At 39.9% G+C, this 12,976-nt stretch overlaps 1 protein-coding gene across 2 annotated transcripts in view; it reads left to right on the forward strand.

The window, feature by feature from the left end:
• The window catches only part of LOC112572436 (RANBP2-like and GRIP domain-containing protein 5/6), a 38,631-nt gene that overhangs the window by 12,281 nt on the left and 13,374 nt on the right, over positions 1-12,976 (forward strand). For both annotated transcript variants that reach the window (XM_025252113.1, XM_025252114.1), the window contains exons 17-33: positions 781-902; positions 1,298-1,499; positions 2,211-2,351; positions 2,759-2,825; positions 3,087-3,283; positions 3,462-3,665; positions 3,948-3,989; positions 5,198-5,302; positions 7,156-7,585; positions 7,875-8,174; positions 8,470-8,627; positions 9,037-9,191; positions 9,476-9,632; positions 9,749-10,375; positions 10,908-11,042; positions 11,227-11,550; positions 11,934-12,956. In XM_025252113.1, the coding sequence (XP_025107898.1) occupies positions 781-902; positions 1,298-1,499; positions 2,211-2,351; positions 2,759-2,825; positions 3,087-3,283; positions 3,462-3,665; positions 3,948-3,989; positions 5,198-5,302; positions 7,156-7,585; positions 7,875-8,174; positions 8,470-8,627; positions 9,037-9,191; positions 9,476-9,632; positions 9,749-10,375; positions 10,908-11,042; positions 11,227-11,550; positions 11,934-12,956 (4,389 nt within the window). The remainder of the gene's footprint in view (positions 1-780; positions 903-1,297; positions 1,500-2,210; positions 2,352-2,758; positions 2,826-3,086; positions 3,284-3,461; positions 3,666-3,947; positions 3,990-5,197; positions 5,303-7,155; positions 7,586-7,874; positions 8,175-8,469; positions 8,628-9,036; positions 9,192-9,475; positions 9,633-9,748; positions 10,376-10,907; positions 11,043-11,226; positions 11,551-11,933; positions 12,957-12,976) is intronic.

Consider the following 12,976-nt stretch of genomic DNA (forward strand, 5'->3'; position numbering starts at 1 on the left):
CCTTTTGTGTCAGTAAATCAGTGATGATTTTTTTCCATTTTGAGAGTTGGATGTCCTTCAAATACTCAACTGATGTGTTATGTCTCTTGTGCTACGCCACCATAACTCCTAAAATGCTGGCCCTGTACAAACATTCAACATGTTTTTATGACTAGATCTTGATCCAGTCTCAGTAGTCTTTCTGGTGCTGGAATGTTGAGTGTTATCTAGGGCTTTGTTTGAAACAAATTAAAATTAGTAGGTGTAGGAATTGTGAAGTTCCCAGACAGCATGGTTTCTTTGGTGTTTTAAAATTTTCTCATAACATGGTCCTATAGGCACATTTTCAACTTTCTTGAAGGTGCATTTTTAAATGTTCTAAAGCTTTTTTTTGAGACTGTGATTTCCATGTCACAAAGAAAAGTTAGTGATACATATGATACATACAGTGGCACAAGGAGCCTATGGGTCGAATGGTGAGACATGGTGCCTGAAACTAATGTTGAGGAATGAAGAGAGTAATGGCAAGACAAATAGGGCCTACAGAATGTAGTGGTGCCCTTTTCAATAAATAATCCCAATTCTTTTCAGGCTTTGAGTATTCTCACATCAGTGATGTGTAATTATGTCCTGGAGCATACTCCAGCATATGTTTCATCGATGAAGGTCTTCATTCACTTTGAACTCTGACCTTTAATATCCCTTCTGCATGATAGAAATAACATTTTATGTTCACATACCTGCTGGTGTCTGCTTTAACACAGCCGGGCTACTGCAGAATCTGTTTTATGCTTCCAACAGGTGAAGAGCCTGACAGATGGAGACCATGGACTGCGTGGCTCCTCTACCCAGCTAGCAGGTCTAGAAAACAGGGCAGCTTTCTATTGGAGCCATGCACTAACTATGCTGAACCGACGTGATTTGTGAGTGGCAACATGCTGTTTCTGGTTACGTGGCTTAAGAAATGACCAGCATGTCTACTGTAATGTGAAATATCAACTGTTTTACATTATTTCCAGGCTTTGAGCTCCCATTAGCACATTGTGATGTGTAATTTTGTCCTGAAACATACAGTTGGGCAGATTGTATACTGTCTAGGTCTCATTTGCTTTGAATTCTGACCATTGACGGACTTGCTACATCACATCAGTACAAAATAATTGTGGTCACTTTTGTAGTAGTAATGAACCTCAAATTTGTACCTGAATACCATAACTGATTCTTTTCCTCAGCTGACGGTAAATAAAATGTGTATTGGTGTGCTGTTGCTTGTAGTATATTTAACAGTAAATGAGATAAATTGTTTTCCTGTGTTCAGAAACCAGAGAAGTCCAGCACCCAAGATGAGGCTATTTGATGATGGCAATAGTGCTGACTTGCTTCCCCATGTTGTACAAACGCTGCAGCAAGAAGCGAGTTTTGCGTCATCACTCATTGCCATGAAAGAAGGGCGATATGAGGAAGCTGTGCGTGGTTTTCAGAACATTGCCACACCCTGGGCTTCATTTTACAGGGGACAGGTAGCAGTCTACTTTAAAAAAAAAAAAAGAATAAACCCTGTATTAATAAATATGCTACATACTGGACTTGTGTGTAGGTCTTGACAAAACAGAGAGGGAAAGGAGCAGTAAAATATATTACCCAGCCATGCTGTATTGTGTAACATATCGGAGTCAGTACTGTTGAGGAAAAATGTGGAAATAAGGAATGCACAATGGGAGGCTGTGGCTTTAAAGGCTTCCAAGTTTGCCAGCTAAGATCCCATATTTTCTTAGGTGGATTCTTATTAAGGCAAGATCAAAGCCTGGTGCATGAAGGGCCCAGAGAGTTAATATGTGGGAGAGAAGTATGGCTACAGTGTAATGGCTGATAGACAAGTCTTGTCGGTTTAAGAAGACGGAAAACTCTTGTTATATGTATATGATGGGTAAAATGGTCCTATGCTCCTCAAGGAGTAACAAGGAACAAACTAATAATCGTAAATTGATAATGTGAACAAGATGCATGATTTGTTTGATATTTTGATAAGACTAAACCAGTTATTTGATAAGTAATACATACAGCTCTTCAATCTTACAATTGGGAAAAAAAACCATGAAACCAAAGGCAACCATTAGTAAAAAGAAATTGCTTCCATTCAAATTACTGGTTTTCAGCTTGGAAATTCAGGTGTGCGTTAGGCACTTTGTGAAGAATCTGAAGAAACGTATGTTGCATTATCATGGTTGCAGATCTACAAAGCTCTAGCTCAGCAGGAGCTTGATGGGCCAGGGTCTCATGAGGAGAAGAAGCAGAAGTACGCTGCACTCATCATGCAGGCTCGTGATGCACTATATCTTACCATGGACTACCTTGTTGGCGACAGCAATCATGTCAGTTTTTTTTTTTTTGTTTTTTTTTTTAATTTAGGCCATTGCAAGTATTTTAGCACCTCGACATCTTTGATGTCATGCCCAATCAGTGATTTCTTACTAAAGTTTTTTTTTAAAATTATCTTTGTAGAAACTGTTTAATTGTATTATGTCTTCATAATGCAGTTTATGCTCATTGAACTCACACTGCAGCATTGCAGTTACCAGTTGTGTGGTGAATTTAGACTTTTACAGAAGTTTTGTGATAGCATTGTGTTTTAACAAAACGCATAAATAAGATGACATTGTTAAAACTTTAGCCATATGTTGCTGACAAGATTATGAAAAATGTAAGGTGTTTTGTTTTTCATCTTACTTTTATCTGAATATTTTGTTTTTGTCTACCCTTTACTCTACGATTCTCACAGGAATTAAACTTTCTTTTGACACGAGAACTGGATGATGTTGAGTCCAAGCTTCACTGTTTTGACTGGCGTAAGTACTTTTACAGTCCAGGATAGCATACTAATCACAGACTGTTGTGAACTGAAAGGACGTGTCAGATATACTACAGAAAAAAAAGGTTATATGGTACAACTTCAATATGATGTGAGATACAAAATTTTAAAAATGACACAAAACTAATTAGCTGTTAAATAAAATGGATAAGAAAAAAAGTCATGAATGATCTGCTTTCTTGCTATCTGCATCATTAAGTTTGATCTGTATTCTGAAAAATTATTTTTCTTTTTACAGAAAGTGAAATTGTTGACCAAGAAGAGACCGGGATCAGTAGCCGACTTGCTACACCCAGACACAGTAACCATGTAGGCTACAGCACACCCAGACATCTTCAGAACAACAGTCAAGATGACTCTGTGTTTGTTAGGCAGTACAGTACTCCTAGAGATGCAAACACATCAAAATCTGTCCGTCAGCGCTTGCTTATGTCGGTGAGTAAAAGGTCATCTTCTCTAGCTGTTCTCAACAATAATGCAGTTGAGAGAAAAAAATGTACTTTGTCAGCAGTATGCATTTTCATGAGATGTAGAGCAAATTTTATGTATAACTTCAAAGCGATCACTGTTGGCTTGAGTGTACAAACATGAAATGAGGTAAACTTTGTTGCAGCTTAAAACAGACAGCCCTATCCAACACCAGCAGACAGCAACTTCTCATTTGCGACCATCCCCAGAACGTCTGGAGGCCCAAATCAAATCTATCAACTGTTCCCAGTCACAACTCTTCCGCATGGTCCTTGATCGTAATGAAGAGCTTGTTGTTATGTACCGTACCATGGTGGATAAACACCAAGAGTCTGAAGCACAGTTAAAGGTTGGTGAATTTTTAGGTACCTATATCGCATATCTGGACACTTATTCGCTGTTAGAGGAGAAAAGGGGATTTCTAGAGAGTATCTTGATGCAGTAATACTGAGGAGTAGGAAAACCAATAGTCTATAAGATTCTTGAGTTGGTGAGAGAATAACACCTTGTAGCTTTTATTGTATGGGAGCTTGGAATGAACAAAGGCACCGTACGGTATGATATCTGCTTATATTGGTGCAGTAATTTTTCTATGTTTGTAAAGCATTTCAAAGTCAGTGTTTGTGAACAGGTTACACTGCAGGAAAATGGGCAGCTAATGGAACAGCTCAAGGTGAGTAGAAAAGATGTTTAGGAGGAGAGTGGGTCAGAAAATGTACTTCAGTAATATCAGACTTTCATTTTTAGACCAGGGGTTAGGTGGCTGCATTTATTATTTTGAGTATTTACTGATTTCTGTTCTTGATGCAAGCAACTTGGATCTCATTTATGTAGCATTACTCTTTACTCTGATCCACATAACTATTAATAGTTGTGATTATGGTCAAAGGGACTGGCTTAAAGGTTAACAAAAAGAAGACCAAAGTGATGAGAATCAACAAGCAGGAACTCCCAATCCAACTTCCAGTAGAGAACATCCTTGAAACATTGCTTCACGTATCTGAGGAGCATTGTCAACAAGGACGGTGGAGCAGATGAAGCCGCATCAACAGGGCCAGGCATGCTTTCAACAGCCTACGCCCCATCTGGAACTCCCGATCATTATCCTTCCGCAGTAAGACCCCCATCTTCAATACCAATGTTAAGGCAGAGTGACAAACACCATCAACAAGAAGCTCCAGACCTTTACTATCCAATGCCTACTCCACATATTATGGGAATAAGATGGCCTGAAAAGATCTCCAACAGCAGCCTGCAGAAAAGAACCAACCAGAATGCCACTAGCCAAGACATCAAAAGCACAAATGGAGCTGTATAGGACACACCCTGCACAAACCAGCTGACACCATTGCCAAGCAGGCACTTGACTGGAACCCTCGGGAAGAGGAGAGTTGGGAGACCAAAGCTGACTTGGAAAAGAACAGTAGAGAGCGAGGGAAAAGACGTTGGAACCACATGGGCCCAACTGAAGAGGGCTACCCAAAAAAAGGCCTGCTGGCGAGGTGTTGTTGCAACCCTTTGCTCCTCGATGAGTAACAAGGAATAAACTATGGTCAATGGACTATTCTGCCAGCAGATATATGACTTTTACCATCCTTATTTTTATTCCCTGATTCCTCTTTGTGTCTTCTTTGTCCACAAAGTTGTTTCTCCTTCCTTTGTATTCTGTTCATGTCTCCTACTTGTTTCAAGTGCTGAGCATGCTTCTTGATCCCACGTTTATTATTATTTACTTTATCTTCTCATACGTAACAATTGTAGTCTCTCTATAACATTGAGCAGAAAATAGGCAACTGTTTATAGAGTGTTTGTGTATGCATAAACCTGTGTTTTTTGGATATTTGTATACTGACATGTCACTGTGCTACTTTTGTGTACTAGACCGTGCTCACAAAGAACATGAGCATCATGACTGACATTCAAAAGGACCTGTCTGAGGCTAAAGACGTAATGAAACACCTAAAAGACATGATGAAGCACATCAGAGTAAGTTTTTTATTATTATTTTCTGTAATAAGTTTTAAAATAGCATTTTATATCCTGTGTTCTAGAGAAATAGTTGGAAATATGCAGGCTCATTTCAAACATGGGTACACATACTCATGCACACTCTTATGTGGCTATTATCTCAATCACGCAAAACATATGAATGTAAAAAGAAAAAGGACTTAGGAGGGTTTGAAGGACAAGCAGAGTGCAGAATCTGTTCATGATCGGGCTAGGTTTATTTTAAAATAGTAATTTCCAAAATACAGGTTTATAATAATGCTTAATTTTCAAGATATAAGTCCTCAAATGCCGGCATTCTCACCTGTCACTAGGGAAGCAAAACAACATTATGTTCTAATACTAAAGAGTTCTGTTAGCGCTAGTAGTATTTGTAACAGTGACTGTGGCTCAGTTCAGCTAATAAATTCATGTTTTCGAGTCAAATGAAGAAACATCGCTCAGGTTGTTGTGTTCTAGAAGCAAATTTTTCTTGCCCAGGAAATAAAATGGCTGATTTTGGAAGACAGCCCTACAGATTTGAATTTTATTTAGAATCTGACTGAAGTTTTAAAAAAAAAAGTAAAAGGTCCAAACCGAATTCTCTTAACACCTGATAAATAAATCTTATCCAGATCAAAAATGTATGGGCAACAATCACGGTCATTGCGGTCTGTGTTGTATTATTATTGATTCTCTGTTACTAAATTTAATACTGTAAAGGATTAATTTCCAGCATTGCATTTTTATTTTAAAGTTACAACTGACTGCTGATAATGACTTTACTATTAAAAAAATATATTTATATTGATGTAAAAACATTTCTTCCTCATTTACCTGTTTGCAAAATTTACTATTTACTTACTGATGCTTACACCTGTTCCCGTTTCAGCTCCTCATACGTTTGTTACCCTCACTTCTCTTTTAACTGTTTTGAGCATGCATATCAAGGATGCCCTCACAATATCAGTAGTTTTTAGTATTGTGCTGGATAAGAATATGACTGATAATGTGTTTGTGACTGTGTCGTGATGTTGCTTGTAGAACAGAACAGTGTCGATGTTGCAGATCTGGAGCTCGATCTTTAAGCTTTTTACCAGCAATCATAGTTGGTTTTAACAGCTTGTGCTTTAGTAGAGTTGGCACTGCTATGGGAAGATCTCTTTGTTTTACTGAGACTTGCTTGTACTGTATAGTTACAACTGACTGCTGACTGATAACAGTCACTTTTGAAATGTTTTGAGAAAATTCTTGAATATAGTGTGGGGACGAAATTCGCACGGCATGTTTGAACAAAGTAAAGATCTGTCTATACAGATCTCATGATGTTAATCCACTGGCATTTGTTGCCATTATCTTTAGGATTTCCTAATTGGGTACAAACTCCATCTGAGTGTTGAAGAGATCATTCAGCAACAGCACATTGTGTCTTGGTCTGTTTTCTTTTACCAAAGATTGCATCTTTTCTTTTCGAATTAAGCTTATTCAGACGACGTTATTTTTTTTAATGATTTCCCTTTCATCACTGTGTTCTTGACAAAATCAAGAGAAAAATAGTAATATAAAATCTCTGTCTTTTTTGTCATAAAATACCACCGAATGTATTTTTGTGATACTTGAGGCTCTGTTTCTAATCATTTTTGACTATACATATTCAACCAAACCGTAAAGAGTAAAGAACGGATACAATGTCAATTTAATTTTGAGTTCCATTTTTGTGTGATCGGCATGATAGAGTTGACACTTATGTTTCACATTTGGTCAGTATTCCATGATTCTGTCATTTACTGTTCTTCGTAATTAATCAGAAAACTCATGTCATTTGTTTGTTGCTGACCCATTCTTGTTTGCAGGAAGAACAGCAGACGCCCAATGCAGCAGTGCCTAGTCCTGGTCTTCTAAGTGCCCCTGGTCTTGCCCCAGCGCCTGTGGCCCCTGGTTATTTTATAAGCTCTGCCTATCAACCATCTCAGTTTCCCTACGTGCAGCCGCCATCCCAGTGTGCCCCACTGAGTACAAGCTATCGCTACCCTCTTCTTCCTGGATACCCACCACCTAGACCTCAGGCTCCATCATCTGCCCCCCAGCTAAGTGGACTTGGTGGTACAGCACCATCCAGTTTTGGAAAGTTCCGGGCTGAAGAGACAACTGAAGATGAAGAAGAAGATGAAGAGAATGGGCTTTCCATGTATGGATCAGAGTATACCAGTGAGGGCTTGCTGCAAGCACCTTACTACGTGCAGTCCGACAATCATCTTGTGCAAGACTGGATGGGACAGTCAGGTATGGGAGGAGGGCATGTGTGTGTGCGCTTGGGGATGAGTGCATGTGTGTTTAAATTTCACAATTACCAGCACTGTCTTGATTGCTTACATTGATTTTTACCCAGTCATAAGAAAATTCGCACCCTTTTAGAGGTTGCAATAAAAGGCATTTATGAAATTGTGAGCATGTTGATTTTACCATTAAGATTATTTTGCAGGGTAGGTGTAGATTTTCTTTAATTCTAAAATGTGCCAGCTTGTGACTTAACATGCACTTATACTGATAGGGATGTGACTTGTTTTATTAGGACCAGCTGCCATGCCTTACTCACCACAGAGTCAGTCAGCTGTTCATCAGCCAGGCTACTTTGCGTCGGCTCTCAGAGGGCCATCACTGCAGTACACCACCACCACCACTTCCACTACCACCACCACCACCCAGGCTGGTGGCACTACTCAGCCTCTCTCCATACCAGGTCCAGGATTTTTTTCAACTCCTATAACCATGGCAACCACCACTACCAGCCAGTCACAGTTAACCACTGCACCAGCACTGTTGGTGAAAGGATCAACAAGTGTTTCACAGCAGATTCCGGTCTTAGCGACAGGTATAGACTGCATAGAATGAAAAGAGTTCTGCTTGTATCATAACAGAGATAGTAGTATTCTAGCTGAATAGGCTTGCAATGCTTTGTTGGCTTGTTAAGAAATAAAGGACAGAAGGAAAGTTGCAAGTGGGATGTACAAAACTGTTTGGGGTCATGTAGACAAGTGACAAAGGCTGAAAGGTGAGACATAAAGATGGGATTGTGATCAAAAAGGATTATGGTGAGAGAGTGGGGTAAGATGCAAAAAGAAAGTAGCTTTAAGGATGTTGCATCTTTGTTATTCTGTTGCCCACAGGGTCTGCAAAGCACAATTCTTCTGTGACTACAAATGTGAAGACTGCTGACATGGATGGTTCAGTAGTTGTGTTTTGTGACACTGCAAAACTAACCACGATGAGAGGAACATCCCCTGTAGTGGAGGTTGTTATCAAGCAAAATATTGCTGCTAAAGAGGTGTGTAGACAGGAGTTCTACTAAAATAGCAAATCAGTAAAATACTTCTAGAAAATAGGCATCTAATTCTTCAAACATCTTTTTTCAAATAAATTCCACTTTTCATTTATAGAGGTCTAGAAGTATCCAGTTTGAGTATGCTGTTGACCAATAGCTCAACAGGAACTACCACTGCGCTTCGAAATATATATCAGTATTCCCCAAATTATCAACCTCCCTCACCCCCTTATTTTTTTTTTAATTTATTTATTTAAAGGAAAGATATTTCAGTGCTTAAAAACATAAATATCTACCCGACTGTTAATTGCATTGTAATAGTAGCTCATTCAATTATGGCTGATTTGCTAATGTATAGATATGACAGTGTGTGTATAAACTTTCAAAGGTCAGTATTAATGTTGATGTGCAGGGTCACATTGTCATTATCAAAAAGGAGACTGAAGAGGTGATTAGCCATAATGTGGCCAGTGTCAGAGTTCTCCCTTCTTTCAACCCGCTCTTCTTTCTGTGGTCTTTGCAATCCACAAGTATAGAGAAAAAAATGGATGAAACTTTTAGACTGAGGTAAGCAGCCAGGTCTATTTTTATAACAAAATGTAAAAATTCCCTATTTAGCATTCATGTTCATCAGTTTCAGTGATAACCTCAAAATAAAAAATAAAAAAAAAAGCACACGTTGCTGGTAGCAATAGACTGACAATACATGCAGGTCAAAAAAAGATGGGACACACTAATGAACTTGGGAACATTTTGAAAGTCAAAACTAGCATGTTGTGGCCCTACTTTGAAAAATGCTTTTTTACAAAACATTGAAATGTAGTAGCTGTTATAGTTCCCTTTTTTTTCAGTTTTGAAACGGCTGAGCAAACCAAGAAGATGCATGCAACGATAGACATGGTATTCAAGAACATTGGCCTTTTCCAGGCATCACCTGCAACAGCCCCTGCATTTGTTGCAAAATCTGCCACAAGTACTCCGCTCAAACCAGCCTCCAAGTCCAGCATAGTCAGTATATTGTTGCTGTTTGTGTTTATATTGAAATGTGATTAGCACGAGCATAGGTTGTGTATTTTCATACTTTTGCTATTATAAATACTTAACACATTTAAAAAAAATTTCAGATGATTGTACCAACACCATCAGCCAAAGCTACAAATCAAGAAACGCCATCAACCCCTGCGAATACCTCAGCAGCCAGCAAAACCATGTTTGGAGGATTCTCATTTGTAAGCCCTCCTGTAGTGACAACGCTTGAAGAAACGAAAGAAAAACCAATAGCCAGCCCTAGATTCAGTCTTCATAAAGATAACTCCACGAAAGTGTCCTCCCCTACAACCACTTCCACCACTACTGATGTGGCATCAGCTTCTAGCGTCAAGCCTTTTGCAGGTTTTACCCTCACACCCAACAAGTTGCAGGTCTTTGGGTCCACGGTGACATCTACAACATCGTCCAGCAGTACCGTAACATGTGGTCAGACTTTTGTCTTTGGACAAGGAACAAGTGCTTCTGGGCTATCTTTTTCAACCCTTGCTGCATCTCCTCCAGCTTCTGGGTTTGCAAAACCCCAGAGTGATGCATCAGGTTTCAAGCTGGGCACTCAACAACTGTTTCAAACAGGGGTTTCACCAGTGAAGTCACCAGGGGGTGAAGGAGTGGAGGAGTATGAACCCAACGTGGACTTCAAGCCTGTGATTGAACTGCCGGAGCTGGTAGAGGTCAGAACAGGAGAGGAAGACGAGATCAAGGTGAGGTGTTGCTGTAGCATCTGATTTCTTGTCAAAGATGACGATTGAAAGAGACATAATACATGTTGGCTGGCTAATTGGCTAAAAACATTTTATACCTTCCCATGACAATTTTGAACCATGTGTTTTTGACCTGCTTTTTATTACTATGCCCTTTTTTTTTTTAACTGTTCTTTTACTTCCAAGTCTTTTTGACAATAATGCAGAAGGAGGCTTATTCAGTTTTGCAATGTCATTTTCACGTACAGAAAACATTGGTCTGACAATATCAGCAACTATTATCATATTACCATAGCATGCAGCTGCTACGTTGAAACTGTTACTGTTGGTTATCTGTCTACCGTTTACTCCAGTTTGCTAAACTTTTCGTTGCTGTGCACTTTAACAGCATGATCTCTAAATCCAAAACATTAGTACATATTTAAGTCCTGTGCGCTCACTTGACATTCTTTTTAAATGTACAAGTTAGTTCGAAAGATTTTACACCTGAGAATGTCTTCAGTGCATTGTTTCTTGTTTTTTTCTTTTTAAGATCTTCAGCAACCGTGTCAAGGCATTTAGGTTTGACTCTGAGGCCAATCAATGGAAAGAGCGTGGTGTTGGGGAGTTAAAAATTCTTCAGTCCAAAGGCAAAGTTCGCTTCCGTATTCTCATGCGCCGAGAGCAGGTAAGAGATTTTAAGCATTAGTGGAGCCAAAATAGTTACATTTGTTTAGAGGCCATGGAGGGAAGAGGTGCAGGTGGGTGGAGTTGAAATAGATACTAAATGTAATGTAGTGTAAACTTCTTAGGTCACCAGCCATGTTTATTTATTGTTGTTAGCTTTGTTGACATTACATCATTACTTTCAGGTTCTAAAGGTTTGTGCCAACCACTACATCTCAAGTGAAATGAAACTGACTCCACTAAGCTCCTCTGATCGTGCTTGGTGCTACATGGCACAGGATTTCTCAGAAGAAGAGGTCAAGATTGAGAAAATTGCAATCAAATTCAAGGACACTGATAAGGCACAGGAATTCCGCTCTGTGTTTGAGGATTGCATTCGTCAGCTAGTGGCAGCAGATGCAGAAAAGGTGGCAGCAGACTCTGAAAAAGCAACAGATTCCAATATGGAGTTAAGAGAGCCTTTACCACCAGCAGTAAAAGCTCAGGACAAAAATGCAACACAGACAAAGGTCAGATTAATGGGAGCTTAGAGATATTAGATAAATTGCTTTTCACTTGATGTTCGCATGTTTCTATAGAAAATCACAGAAACAGATTTTCAATGATAATGCTGCCTTAATTAGTCTGACTTCTGTAAACAATGACAGAATGTCTTGAGAAATGTCTGGTCTGTTGATAACCACAGTGTCTTTAGATGTATCTTATTTTATTGGTTTGTCGTTGGTAGACAATTGCAGTGTCTGTATGTCAACTTCTGTTGGTCTTGTCATTCTTAGAATAAGTCAACTCAAACTGGCCTATCTAGGTGTTCTGAAAATGACAGCTCTCTACTTAAAGGAAAGCTTGGAATCTTTAGGTTTGTTTTCTTAATTTATTTGTGCTTTTATTTCAGTCGCTCTCAGAGATATTTAAACCATCTGAGGGCAGTTGGGAGTGTCCCGGCTGCCTTATCGTCAACAAGTCCTCCACACAGCGCTGTCCTGCCTGTGAAACAGTCCAGCCCGGTCTCAAGCCTGAAGATGTGCCAGCAGCTTCCAAGTCTAGTGCATTTGGAACATCGGCGACCTCTAGTGGCAGTTTTGGTAGCTTTGGTGGCTTTAAGTTGGGGCCAGTGTCAGATGGAGATAAAGCTGCTGGTGGAGTGGGCTTTAAGTTTGGTACCCAGGCCCAGAGTTCTGCAGGTTTCAAGTTTGGAACATCATTGGCACTACCTACTTCACAACAAAAGTCAGGGGAAACACCAACATCTGGCGGGTTAAGTACAGTTGCTGCATTCAGATTTACCACTGGTGAAGGAAGTGGTTTTAAATTTAGCACCCCTGTGACTTGTGCCTCATCCACTGGTTTTAACTTTAGCACACCCACAACATCTGCTCCTGCTGGGTTCAACTTCAGCTCCCTCACATCTGCCCCTTCTGTGGGCTTTAAGTTTGACAACCCCACAACAACTGCCTTATCTACAAATTTTGGTTTTGAAAGTGGTTCCCAGTCAACTGCGGTACTTCATACTGCAGCTTCCGGCAAAGAGAGTGCTAATGAAAGTACAGCCAAGACTGGAGGCAGTTTGTTGTTGGAACAGCTCTTGACCAGTGATGAAACACCGAAAATAGAGCAGCCAGCTAAAGGATTTCTGGACACCAAACAGGTTCCTACTGCTTTGGATCAAACAAAGACCACTGGTTTCCAGTTCAAGTTGGGCAGTCAGACCCCATCTGATGTGGAAACCACTGGGCCCACTGGTTTTCAAGGGAAGCTGGGACAAGTGACTTCGCCCAAGTCCAGTACAGGAAGGGAGACAGATGGCTTCCAGTTCACATTCAGTCTTACCCCACAAAAATCCCATCAACACACTAGTGGTGCTCCCACCACACCCAAGTCACCTGAAGCAGACGAACAGGGATTCTATCTCAACAAGGTGGGGTGAAAATTTTTGTT

This window comes from Pomacea canaliculata, linkage group LG9 (genome assembly GCF_003073045.1).
Source record: "Pomacea canaliculata isolate SZHN2017 linkage group LG9, ASM307304v1, whole genome shotgun sequence".
Lineage (NCBI taxonomy): Eukaryota > Metazoa > Mollusca > Gastropoda > Architaenioglossa > Ampullariidae > Pomacea > Pomacea canaliculata.